The sequence below is a fragment of the Chelmon rostratus genome, chromosome 8 (assembly GCF_017976325.1).
Source record: "Chelmon rostratus isolate fCheRos1 chromosome 8, fCheRos1.pri, whole genome shotgun sequence".
NCBI classification, from domain to species: domain Eukaryota; kingdom Metazoa; phylum Chordata; class Actinopteri; order Chaetodontiformes; family Chaetodontidae; genus Chelmon; species Chelmon rostratus.
Window position 1 is genome coordinate 11,899,506 of NC_055665.1, and position 14,425 is coordinate 11,913,930.

Consider the following 14,425-nt stretch of genomic DNA (forward strand, 5'->3'; position numbering starts at 1 on the left):
CAGATTCTGGCCTTTGTCATGCCTCAAAAACTGAGATCAATAGAAAGAGCCTCATCTTGAACCGGAGCATCTACAGGATAATTCCGTATGTAATACGTTATGATTCACTAACATTAGGCATGGCACGAGATGTATGAATCCTTGTTTTTGTTGTCTTCACCCCCATCTTGACTGTACGCTGGAGATCTCCACTGTCCTGAGTGCACTCTTCTAGTGCATCTGCACTAATGTCTGTCGTACATCAGAGCCACAGGAATTCAATAGTTGAAGCCCATCTCTCAATGGCTTCTCTTACTCACACAAACATGGTGAGCTGTGTTCAAGTCTGAGGCACCACCATCAAAACAGTTGGTTCACTGATCAACAACTTAACCGCTGAAAAATCTGTTTTAAAAAATGGTTTATTACCTCTCCCAGGAGGTTATGGGTTTGGTTCGGATTTTTGGTTTGTTTGTCTGTCAGCAGGATTACGGAAAGACTACTGGCCTGAGTCCAGTGAAACTTGGTGGAAGGCTGTAGCATGGACCAAGGAAGAATACATTTTGGACTGCATCACAGGGTGGATACACAATTTTTTTTTCACTTTTGTTAACATTGCAAGATATTTGACAGAATAAATGCCATATGTCCTAGAATCCAGTAGATGGTAGTAATGTTCAAAACAGCCAATTGTAGAAATCTGATGACTCCATATCACAAATCCACATGCAGGGCTAATCCTGTTACACACATGTGGCTGCTCAAAGACATACAGAAAGCAGATGTTACGGAGCACTCGGGGACAATGGTTTCATGGGAGAAACGGTACAACTGTCACATGGCCTAACCTCGCAGATGTGCATATCACAGATGACTAGACTATAGCTCTGGTCTCTCCGAGCGCCCCTCTAGTTAGTATAATGTGATCTAATGTAGTCATTGACTGAGAAAATAATCTTACTTAATGGCACTGATTTATCCTGTACAATCATTTGGAAAACTTGGTAACTTTGTATAATCCATCTGACAGACAAAGTTAGCGAGTAGCTTGTGAATGTAATGGAGCATTTAGGTGCTAGAGCCAGATGTTTCCCTCAGGAGTCGGTGGAGACCAAAACAGAGGTAAAAGGAGAGTGAATGCTGGACTTAGATTCATCATGTCGCCAAAAACACAACTCCAAATGAATCTCAATGTTGCTGGGTTATGTAGGTTGCTGTGAAGTTCCTCTGCCCCAAGTGGCCAAAAAGGAGGCCCCAAGCAAGAAATGAAATAAGCAGTGTGCATTCATGGAACTTTTTAATTTTATAACTTTTTAAAAGCCCAAAGAAACAGCAAACAGGTAAGCAGAAGACCTCATAAATAGAGATATAGGCATATTTAGCACATTTATACATGTTTTCATTGTGAAATGAATGTTGCTTACAAACTGAAACAAAAACTAGATAATCAACACAATTAGCCCAAACTGCTCTCTGCACTTTCCTTTTCAACAGCTGGGGTAGACTGTTGCTGGTAAATTGCAATAGGAGAACAGATGGCAGCATTTCTGATGCAATGACATCTGATTAACAGGAGAGAGTGTAAGCCCATGTAATATCACATGGTAAAAGCCCTTTGAAGTCACAGCTGCTAAGAACTGGGGAGCAGCAGAGGGTTGGTAGCACAGTGTTATGTGGTAAAATGTTATTGCTAATCGTGGAAGATTCAAAAAGCAGCTTTTCTGTTCGAATTTTATCAATGTTATCTTCAGACAGTAAAAGCATTTTCTGTTGATTATCCTGACTGAAACTGTGAAGCTAATGAAATTCAATTTTAACTATGTCTTTGATATTTGACTTAAGCTGAATAATTAATCAATACAGTTATGAGTCAATTAATAACAATGCAACAAGATATGTTTTGATGTCTGTTGTTGGATTTTGATGTAATGTATATATTGAGTGTCATCGGCATAGCTGAAAAAATGAATGGCAAATTTACAGAGTTTATCTGAGTTAATATCACGCAGGCTAAGGTTGACCAAAATAAAAGCTGTGCTCAGGTTGGTCAGACTGACTAGTGTGAAGGAGGAAATTGGCCAGTTACATGTAGTTTCAAAAAAGTGATAATCTAATGAACATGTAAAACCCAGTTAAAACAACCAGATGTTATCAGACAGGTTGCAATCTTTCAAGCATGCTGGAAATAAGATAAGATTGCTCAGGTTTCAGTAACTGCAGTTTTCTGCAGGCTTCTTTATATATATATATATATATATATATATATATGTGTGTGTGTGTGTGTGTGTATATATATATATACATATATAGCGTCTGACTTCCTTTTTGTTGTCCTTGTTCCATATATGTATATATATATATATATGTGTGTGTGTGTGTGTGTGTGTGTGTATACATATATGTATATATATATACACATATATACATATATATACATATATGTATATATATACATACATGTATATATATACATATATACACACACACACACACACACACATATATACATATACATATATATATGTGTGTGTGTGTGTGTGTGTGTGTGTGATTGATCAGGAGGTACTAATGCTTCAAGTTTTACAGTTTTCAGCAACTGTCAACATTATGCTCTTAAATCAGGCCATTACATTAGAATTGCATCTGTGAAAAGCGATCTAATATTGATAAAGCTTGTTCTCAAACATTGACTGAATTAGCTACAACCACAATTCCAAGAAACTTGGGACTCTGTGTTAAGAATGAATAAAACAGAATGTAATAGCTTGCTAAACCTTTTTGACTTTTAATCGATTGAAAACAGTACAAAGACAATATATTTAATGTTTTACCTCATGAAGTTCAGAATTTTTTTTATCAAGACATGCTTTTTTCTGAATTCAGAAAACCATTGTTGGTAAACACAGTTCTTTGCTGCAACTACAAATGTGAGAAAGAAAGAACTTCTCTGACCCGAGCTCGTCTGAGATGGACTGACGCCAGACGGAAAAGTGTGCTGTGGTCTGATGAGTCCACATTTCAGATTGGTTTTGGAAATCATGGATGTCGTGTCCGTCAGGCTAACTTGCGTATCTGTTTACGTGAACGGTACGTTCAGGTTCTGGAGCAACATACGCTGCAGTCTAGGTGACGTCTTTTTCAAGAATGTCCTGCTTATTGCATCAGGACACATTCTGCAAATATTACACTGGACTCTTTACTTTACATTCTGCAGGATGAGTACTTTCACTTGCTTTCCTTGAAGTATATTTTGACGCTTAAACCTCTGCATCTTTAATGGATCACTTTTGTTTTTACACTGCGCTCTTGCCTCTTTTACTTATAAATATTCTTCCACCACTGTTTGTCACCTCTATGAATTTAATATAGTGTAAAACCCAATGTGGTTTCGTTGCAAATGCTGTGATAGCAGGTTTGCCATGTTGATGCATTAGCAGCAGAGCAACAGTGACATTTCTTGGAGTTATTATTCCATTTTGAGTGGATTTGAAGTGTTTTTCCCCCACCAGCTATACAAGCTTCTTGTAATGTACAGCTGACCATCCATGATAACTTAATCTGTGTGTACTGCATGTGCGTGTGGGTGTGTGCATGTGTAGGAGCATAGGTACTGTATATGCTGATGTCTGGGGCTGCTGTGCATACCTTTGTCTGTGAAAACAGTTATCGTTAAGTGCTGCTCAAACCACTGGACAGTCTGATCTCATCTATTCCTCTCAAGGAAATTAGCATTATACCAACACTTAAATGTCAGCTTGTGCTATATGCGAAGGAGACAGCCAGAGCTGATGCACAGGGCTTCACCTACCAGTAATATCAAGACTGTCAGCGCCCCCCACACCCCACTCCTCAGCACCTGCTATCCCCCCGACCGTCAGTTTAACAATCAACAACACCCTACCAGCATCAATGCTGACTCAGTGAGGTGTCGAACTGTGTGGGGTATTTAAAGTAAATGCTCATCTATGCACATTCTGCATTAATGTGACCTTCACCACCCACATACCTCACATGACGCTCTTTTAATTTGTCAAGTGCACAATTTGTGTGATAACCCCTTTGATCTGCCTACCAAGAGCTTTTAAATCTCTCCGGACCGAGGGGTTTCATATTGTTTTGTTGAATGAATCAAAGTGTTACTGAGCTAAACAAAACGCACGCTCAGGCTGCGATGCGATAAAAGTCTGGGTTAATATGAGTTACCACAGTGGCGGTATGTGAGCAGTCGACTTCAGAGGAATCACTAACAAGATGACTGATGTGCGCTGGAGGCATCAATGACAAACTGTCACTGTACGGCCACAGAGGCTTTTCACAGTAATCTGGGTAAGGAGGACTACCCGTCAGTGTTGTGGTTTGGAAGAAGTGAACCTGTGCAGGGCTAGGGGCTGGGGCTTGACACTTCTACGTAAATTGTGGGTGAAGGAAGTATGAGGCCTACCCACACTTCTGACTGTCAGGTGCTTGGGAACTGTGTCAAGGCATTTATCAGTTGGTTTTAGAGGTAATGATGACTATTAATGCTGATCACAACATTAAGTAAAGCACTACAATTTGATTTAAAGCAGTCATTTGCTTAGAGGTATAAGGTAGTTGACACAAACATCACAGCTCAAGCATATCATTACTCATTGCCCTACATTGAAGTTCAAAGGAAAACTCTAATCAGTTATGTTACAATGACGAGGAGGTTATAAACAGTAATTCTCATTGCTTTTAGATTTCTAATGGAAATGAAATGCTTTAGCCCCGCTAGCTAATACACGCAATTTCAAATTTTCAAAAAACAAGAAACCTCATTCATTGAGACATTTATTGTGCTTCTTCCGTTTCTTTGAGGTTAATGAGGTGATATGCATCACATGTTGCTTTTCCTGACAAAGGAAGTAAACTGCAATTTTGACACTGTGGCTTAAGGAGTCACTGAAACTCCATACTGAGAACTGAGAGAAAACCTTATCTAGTGCCGTACATTCATCTTGGTTTAGATTCTTATCTTTTAGAAAGTTTTACCATCGAATGGATGAAATTACGTCAATGTTTGCTTTTCATGGCTTGAATTTCATACTTAAACATCATTACTGCTGCCAAATCACATCTTGTGCACTGAGGTAAACCTATGTAGGGACTCCACTCAGTGATGTACCTGTAGTGTATTGATGTGTTGCAATGTAATTGCAATGTAGCACAGACAAATGTGTGTACTTTAGGTTTCATTTTCCTAAGAAATTCACTGAGGGTATGCAGGAGGAGAAAAAAAAATGAATTTTCCAGTGTAAGTCAGATGGTTTTTCCCCTCTTTACATCATAGTGTTCATTTACACAGGTTACATCACGGTCAATTCGCTGTCTCCTGCATGTTGCATTTGGGAGGTGGATGACTGGATGAAGTTTCCGAATGATGAGCACATGCTGTCAGTCAGAGAGAAAAACTCTGCATGTTTCAGAAGTGATTCAACAAGCGCACACAGTAGTTTATGGGTCATTCATTTTTTATTACACTGTTAATTAGCTTGACCAGTTTTAATTTCTCAGATTGCTTGCAGATACAGTTACACAACAGAGAACATTTTGCCAAATTGGAATATCTGTCTGCTTGTTTGTGGAGCATGTCTTTGGTTAAAGGTCTGAATGAAAATGGAGAACAGCTCTCTCTCAGTGATGCTATCAACATCCCTTGAATCAATGCAGTATAATTGAAGTCAGTCAGACAGAATCAATGTCTAACATTTAGCAACCTGTACCCAAATTAAGTCATTTGGTTTTACTTGTGCTTAGTGCCACTGCTTGTCAATTAGGCAGAGGCCATATGTCCGTCTCTATTTCACATTTCTGAACGTTACAAACTTGTCAACATTTTATCTCACAAGCCTCTAAAATTACATTACAGGTGAAAAGTATGACCCTTGATCCAACTGATTATTACATATAAATAAAAAATACAGAATAATTACATCCAAAACACAGCATTGTAAAAGGCAATAATGCAGCAATTAAAATCTCAATAACATTGTTTATATTCGTCGGGAAGTAAAGGGGACAGACCAACAAAGAAGTCTAGAATTTGACAGAGGACGTACGTACAAATGTGATTTGAGTAACTACAGTATACACCATTCTAAGTCTGCTAAATGCTGGTAGGAAACCTTCAGTGGTTTGGGAAACACAGGCAAGCTTATTCTCATCTATGGTTTCAGTAGTATCATTACAAGATCAACTGACTTAAACTGTGAACATACAACGTTTTCATTCACTAACGTAGCTGTACAAATTATACAAGGGCTATGACTTCTCTTCACCTGTCATAACACAACCGCAACCTGCAATTAACCTGCCTAACGAACGAAACTGAAGATTAATGCTAAATCATAAACGCATTTGCTTATTTCAAAGCAAACTTCACAAAAAACAAAGAAGAAAGAAAGAAAGAAAACACAAGTTATAAGTAAACAATGTTTCCTCTGAAGGGACAAAAGCAGGTGTTTAGAGAAAACTTCAACCAGTGAGAAATAAATAAAATATGAACTGATTTTGGTATGGATTATCTATACTATAGCATATAGTTCAAGACTGACAAACAAAGAGCAACATCCCACAATGTTATTTTCCTCAACCAAGATGGTCTGATAGAATTAAGTGGAAATCAACCGTGACACACTAAGCAGTTAACAATCAGCCGGAAAAAAGGGGCAACCCCTTTTTTACTTACCTATACAGGGTAGCATGTTGATCATAAATATGACAAACTACAATGAGTCATTCAGTGAAAAGCTATTTATGAGGAGGGTAACTTAAATATAGCATCTGTAGAGTACAAATATTCAATGTTGTTCAGTCCAAATTTGTCAAAGTGGCAGATTTAAAGACATACCGCATGTTTTACTGCTCTCAAGCCTGAGTGCGGTCTGTTTTCAGGACTTACTACATACACTGACACTTCACATTACTTTCGCGGTGGCCTCTTTGCACGCCTAAGCTTTACGTTCCTCTGCTCTGATACACACCTGCCAAATGTGAAAATGAACAGGCTGCTACAGGAAGTGATGAGAAGGGCATCAGGCATGTAGTCTGTCTGCTGGATGTCACTACTCGGTCTACGAGGGGAATGATGCGTTACTGAAAAGAAGATGAAATCTCAACGCCTACCTTAAATACATTCAGAAAGAAGTTACTGTGTCGTTGTCTTGTGCTGGTTTTTACAACAGTCCGTTTTCAATCAGCCATGTTAGGAAAATGTTTCTCCTTCTCGTAACAGCACAATGTACTATTTTTATGTATTATTCCATTACATCAATGCAAATTAATCATAGAAATGTCTACACCTAGTATGTATTTCTTACGTTATTTACAGTGTCCATTTTGAACGGTGACATTTCCGACTTTTCAAAAGCAATGACAAGAACAACACAAATAAGTACAGCAGCATCATACACCAAGTTGTCATGCTTTCATTAAAATAACAGACTTCTGATTTTTCTGTTTTACAGTTCTTTAGGTAGCAGTACAAATAAAATAAACTCAATCACTGACTAAATTAGCTAAATGGAATATTTGGTATATTTCGCCAAATAATTTCATTCTCAGAAGTCAAAAACGTGATTTTTCTTTTTTTGTACCACCAGCACACACAGCTGCTCTGTATCGACTAGTGTGGTCTTTTTTTGGCCTTCTTTGTTTCAAACTAAAGCCTAAATGTCTCACACATTCAAAGTAAACACCTCCACATCTTCATCTAGTGTTCGTGTCTTAATATTAGCGGTATTGTCCAATGTTACGGCAGCTCTTGGAGGTAAGCTTAGCCTGACAATCAGCTTGGTAATTGCCCTTGTATCACTGAGTGGCTTTTAAATTGAGAATTACCCCGTAATTTAACTAGGCTGTCACTCACACTCATCTACACAGATACATCATATCTAACTGTGGTACAATTTGAACAAAGAGGCTACTACTGAAAAATAAATACTATAAAGCATTATGCACCGTTCAACTTCAGTTTCCAGTGAGGGGCAATAGGTCAAGTCATGCCACTGGGATGGTTTTCCTGTCTATGAGGTGAATGTTTTCAGGATTATGAAACGCTGTGGCACCGCTAATGGAAACAACAATGCTCAGACTCTAACCAAGAGGAGTATTAGATTACAATAGGTGATGTGAGTTTGTATCGTTTCTCATTATTCACATTCGGGTAATGATGGTTGTTGTTGGTCATTTACAATGGGTTCGGGACGTACCCCGTACTTATTCAGTTACTTCATGTTTGCGACACATCATAAATCCGTCAAAGGGAGTGCAGCTGGGACACCACTGGAAGGAAGAGTGGGGGGGACAAAACAAGTGGGCGGGCATGACTTGTTGGCAGCCCCGGTACCTCAGTTCATCTGTTCAAAGAATTTATAGGTAGGGTTTTCGTAGCCGTGGTTCTGCATTTTGTTGAGCTGTCGTTCTTCTGGTGTCAGCATGGGGTCGACCTGCTGCGAGACACACAAGGGCTCCAATTATTACACACTAAAGACAAATTCATGAGCAAGGACCACATCATCAACTGAATACATTGTTTATCAAATATGGACTGCGTAAGCAGGGACTGGCAGATGGGAATGGATACAGGAGCGGCGGTGGTGCCTGTCCCAAAAGCCTGACCACTGCACAGGTCCTGACAGTCAGAGCAGGTGTACACTTGGCAAGCTTGTGATGACTGGAAGGCCATAATTCTGATTAAGTGATCTGGGTTTTCTTAGTAGGTCCACCAGGTGAGAAGAAGGTTAAAGTTTTGAAACATTTCAGTATTGGTGATTAGTTAAAGTTTGTTACAGAAACAAAGCTGCAAGCGAACTGGGTGTTCTGAGGTTGCATGCATAGAAAATAAGAACAAACAGGCGTGCAGGGCAGCAAGCCATTTATAGACGTATGACAGGAAGAGGAGTGTTTGAGGTATACTCCAGCTCTTTAACTTCAGATAAAATTATCTCAAACCATCACCCTATACTTAATCACGAACTGCCTCTTAGAGGAATACTTGGACATTTTGGGAGTACGCTTATACATGAAAAGATCGATACTGCTAAGTATGTAGCTAGAGCCAGAATCTTCCATGGGGAAACAGCTAGCATGACTCTGTCCGAATTTTAACAAAATCAAACTACCAGCACATCTAAACCTCAATGGCCACTAATCTAATATTCCATTTGTTTAATCTGTAGAAAAACTGTCAAGTGTAAAAACGTCAATTTACCATTTCACAGGCGTTTAAGTGCTAAACTACTTGTTTGCCAAGAGCAGGACATTCGTGGAGTCTCCGCTCGATGCCAGCCAGCTGCTCCTGGTGCTGATAGGCGGATTATTTCACCTTTGGGAAGAGCCAGACAAGCTGTTTCCCTCTATTTCCAGTCTTTATGCTAAACTACTGGAAGCTAACTGGCTGTCACTTCATATTTACATTTGCGAGAGAGGAAATAATCTTGGTGCTTTAAGACTGCTTTTGGCTTAAATCAAAGGCCCATGTGGGGTCGTACCTCTACGATGCCATGACTGATAGTGCCGTATGGCTTCCTGCGCACCAGCAGCAGGCTGATTACCATCACCATGGCAATCGCCACGGCCACCACCAGCAACCCCACCATGGCGCCGCGGTTAAACGTCTCCAATGCATCAGGTTGCTACGGACAGAGAGAAATGTACGGTGAGACATTAACCAAGGGAGACGTGTGGGGACAAAATGAAGTAGGTCATTTGAATTTGAATTCATGCTAATTTCTAACCAGTTCATCTCTCTCAATCTCGGGAGGCTTGTTGACGACCTGCTTGAGCTCCACAGAGGTGTTGATCTGAGAGAGAAAGAGAGGGAAATATTGGAACACAGAAACGTTGAAAAGATCCCATCCATGCACAAAGCACATATTTCTGTGTCTAAACATGTTGTTTATCAGCCCTTCAGATGACGATCATCTTACCTTTTCCTCATATTCATAAGTAGCGCCTCTCTCAGATGTGGTGTAATCATATTCATCGACTGTAGACACTAAGGAGGGAGACAAAATAGAAAAAAAAAAACACTTAGCTGCGAGCACAAGTAAGAAATAGAAAACTGCAGCCTTTGTAACCAGTAAAATACCAGCTCACCTTTCTTATTTGACTGCAGCTCTGTAGGGGAAAAATAGGGAAAAGGTACCATTAATAACAGCAGCCTGTGAGAAGAAGTTCATTTGACTCGCACAATGAGAACAGACTTAAGGATGTTGAACTTGTGGGTGTGTCTACGAGCGGCATGAGGATATATACATACCAATGCGGGGAGGATAAGGCCTGTTCTGGAAGGCTCTCTCCTCTTCCTCTTCATCATCCTTTTCCTCCTCGCTCTCCGCCGGCAGAAGCTCCTCAGTAGTGCGGGTCTCAGAGAAGGAGGTGGTCATGAGCTCGCTGATGTCTCCTCTTTCTGCCTTGACCAGCTCCTCTACAGGTGACGCATACATTGAAAAAAAACCCCACATAAGTCATCTAAACAGATATCGGACAACACCGATGACAATAAAAATACACACACAGGTTAGATTAGACAGCTGATTATATGATGATGGGAAACTTAGCTTACGGATATCATTGTGCAGCTCCTCAGCCAAGGAAGGATCCTTGTACAACAGTGCAAGACTCTGGTTCATCCTCTCCTCAATAACATGGAGATGTGTGTACACCTGCAAATTCGAAAAATCCATTCTGCTTAATTTTTTACCAAGAAAGGGCCAACAGAGTTCGAACAATGAGCGTGTGTTGAACTGCTCTTAGCTGTGAGAAGAGAAGCAGTGAATTTGGTTCCTTGAGAGCATGAAAAATGAAAGTCCAGATAGATGTTTTTATGGATTCATGTGTGTAAAGCTGCTTTTGAAGTCAGCAGAGCCTGGCTTTGATCTAAGTTTAATGAAAAGAAGCTTGGTGGCTGGTTCACCTCTGTGAGCTCAGGATTGATCAACTTTTCTGTGGCACGTACTAACTCTTCAGCACGCGGTGTTTCGTGTGCGTTTCGTGGTCAGCAGAAAAGGAGACCCGCATCTCAAAAGCACAGGTACGAAAAGAGGCACGCCTCGCACGCTCTCGGACACACACCTGGAATTTCATCTGCTCGGCCTTCTGGGGGTCGACAGCCACAATGTGCTGGTAATGCCTGAGTGTGTGTCTGCGGTCCTTCTGCTCTGCGGCCATGTATCGCTTCAGAGCCTGCAGCACGCGCTCCGGCTGGAAGGCAAAGTGGTAGAAAGGACAGAGTCAGTGAGATAAAGGTGCAGTCTTAATCCATACGCTCCTCTGCACGCCACGATGGTCTTACCTGAGGGGGCTCAGACTGCACGGCCGTCAGGTAGTTCTCCAGGGCCAGGCGGCGGTTATTATTGAGAATGGCCTCCACTCTGGCAAGATGAGTCTCCACCAGCCTCTGCCTCTCTCCGGCGACCTGTTCCTCCAGTGTTTGCAGCACAGACTGGAAGTGCTGGTAGAGGAAAGAGGAGGGAGCAGGTGTAAGGATGAGTAAAACTGGTGCTATAATGCCAAAGGAGAATTTAAACCATTGAATTAGAGGCAATAGAGCAGGCTGACAAATCCACTTACTTCATTCAGGGCCTGTCTCTCTGACTTTGGAAGATTCTTTGACTGGTTGTCTGCCTCTGCCCATTCCTTCATGATCTAAGGAATTGAAGACACGTGATACGAGTCAAAATGGGGTTTGACAGTATAACCTGTATAAACAGCATACTGATACAGGCATGCTAAATGAGTTAGCTGTGGAGTTTGTAGAGCTGTGTGTGTGTGTGTGTGAATATCTCTGTTACCTGGTGCACCTGTTAACACAGTGTCACTGATCATGGTTTGGTTTTAAAAGCTTGGACATTTGGCTTCAAAGAATAGTTTTGACATTTCGGGAAATGTCACCTCTTTGCTGTCTTGCAGAGAGTTAGATGAGGAAACTAACACACGCAGCTCATTTCAGAAGTAGTCTACACTAATCCACCTACCAGCACCTCAGGACCTGACTTATTAACGCGTTCTATCTGCACAAAGTGCGAAGAGTAAAAATGGGGATTGAGAGCTGAGACTTTTTCTTCACTGGGCGAAATGACTTCCTGAAGTCTGTGCTGGTTGCAAGGCCACAGCACAAGACAAGACCACAAAGTCAGCAAAGAAGCAAATAAGGGTATTTCCAAAAATGTTTAACTATTCCTTAAAAAATGGGGCAACAGTTGTGCTGACAACATCTTTTATCATCTCAAAACAAAGCATGCAAGCTGTTACCAGGAATGTTTGGCATAGAGGAGAAAAACCATGATGCAAACATCATTGTCTGACTTACTGAGTTGCCCTTTTTCATATAAAAGGCTTGATGGCAATGACAGAAACACCGTATGTGTGGTTTATGATACTGCAGCCAAAACCCAAAGGAATACAAACTTCATCTTGTACAGAATCATATTTGAGATAGTGGGCAAAGGTACACACACAGACACACGCACACAAACGCCAACACAGCAAGATGTGCAGTGTGATAAATTCTTGATTTCCATCGAGTATGAAACTCTGCCTCACAAGCATACTACTAGTTTAGTGATAGTAAATTACTGTTCCAGAGTCTTGTGCTGCATTGACGTCACATTCTATTGAAATTAAAAAGGGATTAATTAGACGTGGGAACATGCTGTATACCATCCATGATAGACTGATTTTAGGTCATACCTCTCAGTTCACTTTTTAGTTGTTTTTCGCTCTATCCCTGCCGTTCTCCTGCCAGACTCTCCAACCTGCCAGCCCAAAACACTTCCAGCCTGTTCTCAGCCGCGTGCAACTCACCTCATTGATGCGCTTCATTCTGCGCTCCTCCAGGTCTGTCTTGGCGCGCAGGAAGTTGGCGTGCTCAGTATCATCCACTGGCTTCTCAAAATAAACATCGACGCCATCTGTGGGCCGAGCAGTGGTCACTAGGTGGGAGGGACAGAAAGCAGAGGTTACACTGTCGAGCGGACGGTAGTTTAATGAAGGGCCCTGGTCAAAATGTGTCTCAGGGTGTGCTGGAGAGAATTTGGGTAATATCAGAGAGTATCAGGGAAATATACATCAATTTGTCCAACACTTTGCTTATAAGACAATAACTGTATTGTATACTGTATTGTATACTGTATACTTATTTGAATTGAACAGGCTCTGGCTTTTCCTTTGCTTACACTGCTGCCCGCAGAGACAGTGAGCCCTATCATGGTTTACCATGCTGTTTTTGTTCTTAGTCAAGTTCAGCCAAGAGGTCGACTGCTCCATTTTTTGTGCATGCTTGCATGAACCTTGCAGAGGCCAGGGAGTTACTGTGGGTGTCAGTGACTTAAGCACCAAATACAGCTCCCATATATATTTAGAAAGACACACATGTGTGCATGTCAGAGGCACGCAGATACCGCACGCATGCACGAGGTACGTGGGCGAGCGTGGAAGTACGTGTGTGGTGTTTGAAAAGAAAAGAAAAACAAGAAAAACAGAGCTATCCCCGCGTTAGAGGCTGGGAAAGGGTAGGAGACGTACACTGAGAAAGCAGGAGTGACGATGTCTGCAGTTTTTAGCTACTCAACAATCACTGATGACTTTTTACACATGATGCAACAATCAACAGGAAAAACGAGGCCCACTCACAGCCGTCTCCCTTCATCAGAGGTGTGGAGATGGTGGGTTTGTGGCTTTTCTCGTAGTAGAAGGAGTCCAGATACTCTGATGTCTGGTAGGGACCCGAGTCAATGGGGTATTCATACTCCTCTGGATCTTTCACGGCTATTGCCTCCTCTTCTTCCTCTTCTTCAGCCTCCTCCTCATCAACTTCCTCCTCTTCTTCTTCTTCCTCCTCCTCTTCCTCCACCACTTCGTCATCCACATCCTCCATATCCGCCTCGTCCACATCTGTATCGGGAGAGGGGCTCGGCGTGGGGGCTGTCACTTTGGTGCTGTGGAAAAATGGACAAGTCATTACTCCGATGACGCAAACCGCCATCCTCCAGCGTCTGCAGGTGGTCGAGCTGAATCATCTTACAGAGAACCGAGTTTTCCGCTGGTCTGGGATGTGAGCGTCTGAGGCCCGGCGGGGATGTCTCTTTCCTCTGTCTCTCCTTTACCGCTGCTGGAGCTCCCCCGGCCTGGGCAGCACACATACTCGACCCCCCGGAAATGATCTCCACATGGCAACAGCATCCCGTAGCTGTGGAGCTCCAGATTGTCTGCAGCACATTCCTGCAACGGAAAAAATCCACAAAGTAAAAAAAAAAACAAACAATGTATAATGAGGTTGAAATCAATAATATTATGTTTAAATTTGCACAAAACACTTTAAAATCTAACATAAGGCAACAGCATTCTGAGTTCCTTTTCTCCAAACAGAAAGAGTTGAAGGAGTGTTAGAGCTTTAACCTTTCTGCTCTTTAACAAACACCTC

General features: G+C 41.5%; 1 protein-coding gene across 2 annotated transcripts in view; it reads right to left on the reverse strand.

The window, feature by feature from the left end:
* Positions 1 to 5,463: 5,463 nt before the first annotated feature.
* aplp1 (amyloid beta (A4) precursor-like protein 1) overlaps positions 5,464 to 14,425 on the reverse strand; it is a 31,905-nt gene continuing 22,943 nt past the window's right edge. The window contains exons 5-17 of one of the 2 annotated variants that reach the window (XM_041941934.1): positions 14,027 to 14,223; positions 13,636 to 13,940; positions 12,808 to 12,935; positions 11,575 to 11,649; positions 11,297 to 11,455; positions 11,077 to 11,205; positions 10,568 to 10,667; positions 10,262 to 10,429; positions 10,099 to 10,119; positions 9,930 to 9,997; positions 9,738 to 9,803; positions 9,492 to 9,635; positions 5,464 to 8,447 (exon numbers count right to left, since the gene is read on the reverse strand). In XM_041941934.1, the coding sequence (XP_041797868.1) occupies positions 8,349 to 8,447; positions 9,492 to 9,635; positions 9,738 to 9,803; positions 9,930 to 9,997; positions 10,099 to 10,119; positions 10,262 to 10,429; positions 10,568 to 10,667; positions 11,077 to 11,205; positions 11,297 to 11,455; positions 11,575 to 11,649; positions 12,808 to 12,935; positions 13,636 to 13,940; positions 14,027 to 14,223 (1,659 nt within the window). In that variant the 3' untranslated portion in view covers positions 5,464 to 8,348. Of the gene's footprint in view, positions 8,451 to 9,491; positions 9,636 to 9,737; positions 9,804 to 9,929; positions 9,998 to 10,098; positions 10,120 to 10,261; positions 10,430 to 10,567; positions 10,668 to 11,076; positions 11,206 to 11,296; positions 11,456 to 11,574; positions 11,650 to 12,807; positions 12,936 to 13,635; positions 13,941 to 14,026; positions 14,224 to 14,425 lie in introns of both variants that reach the window. The other variant, XM_041941932.1, reaches the window with a different exon arrangement.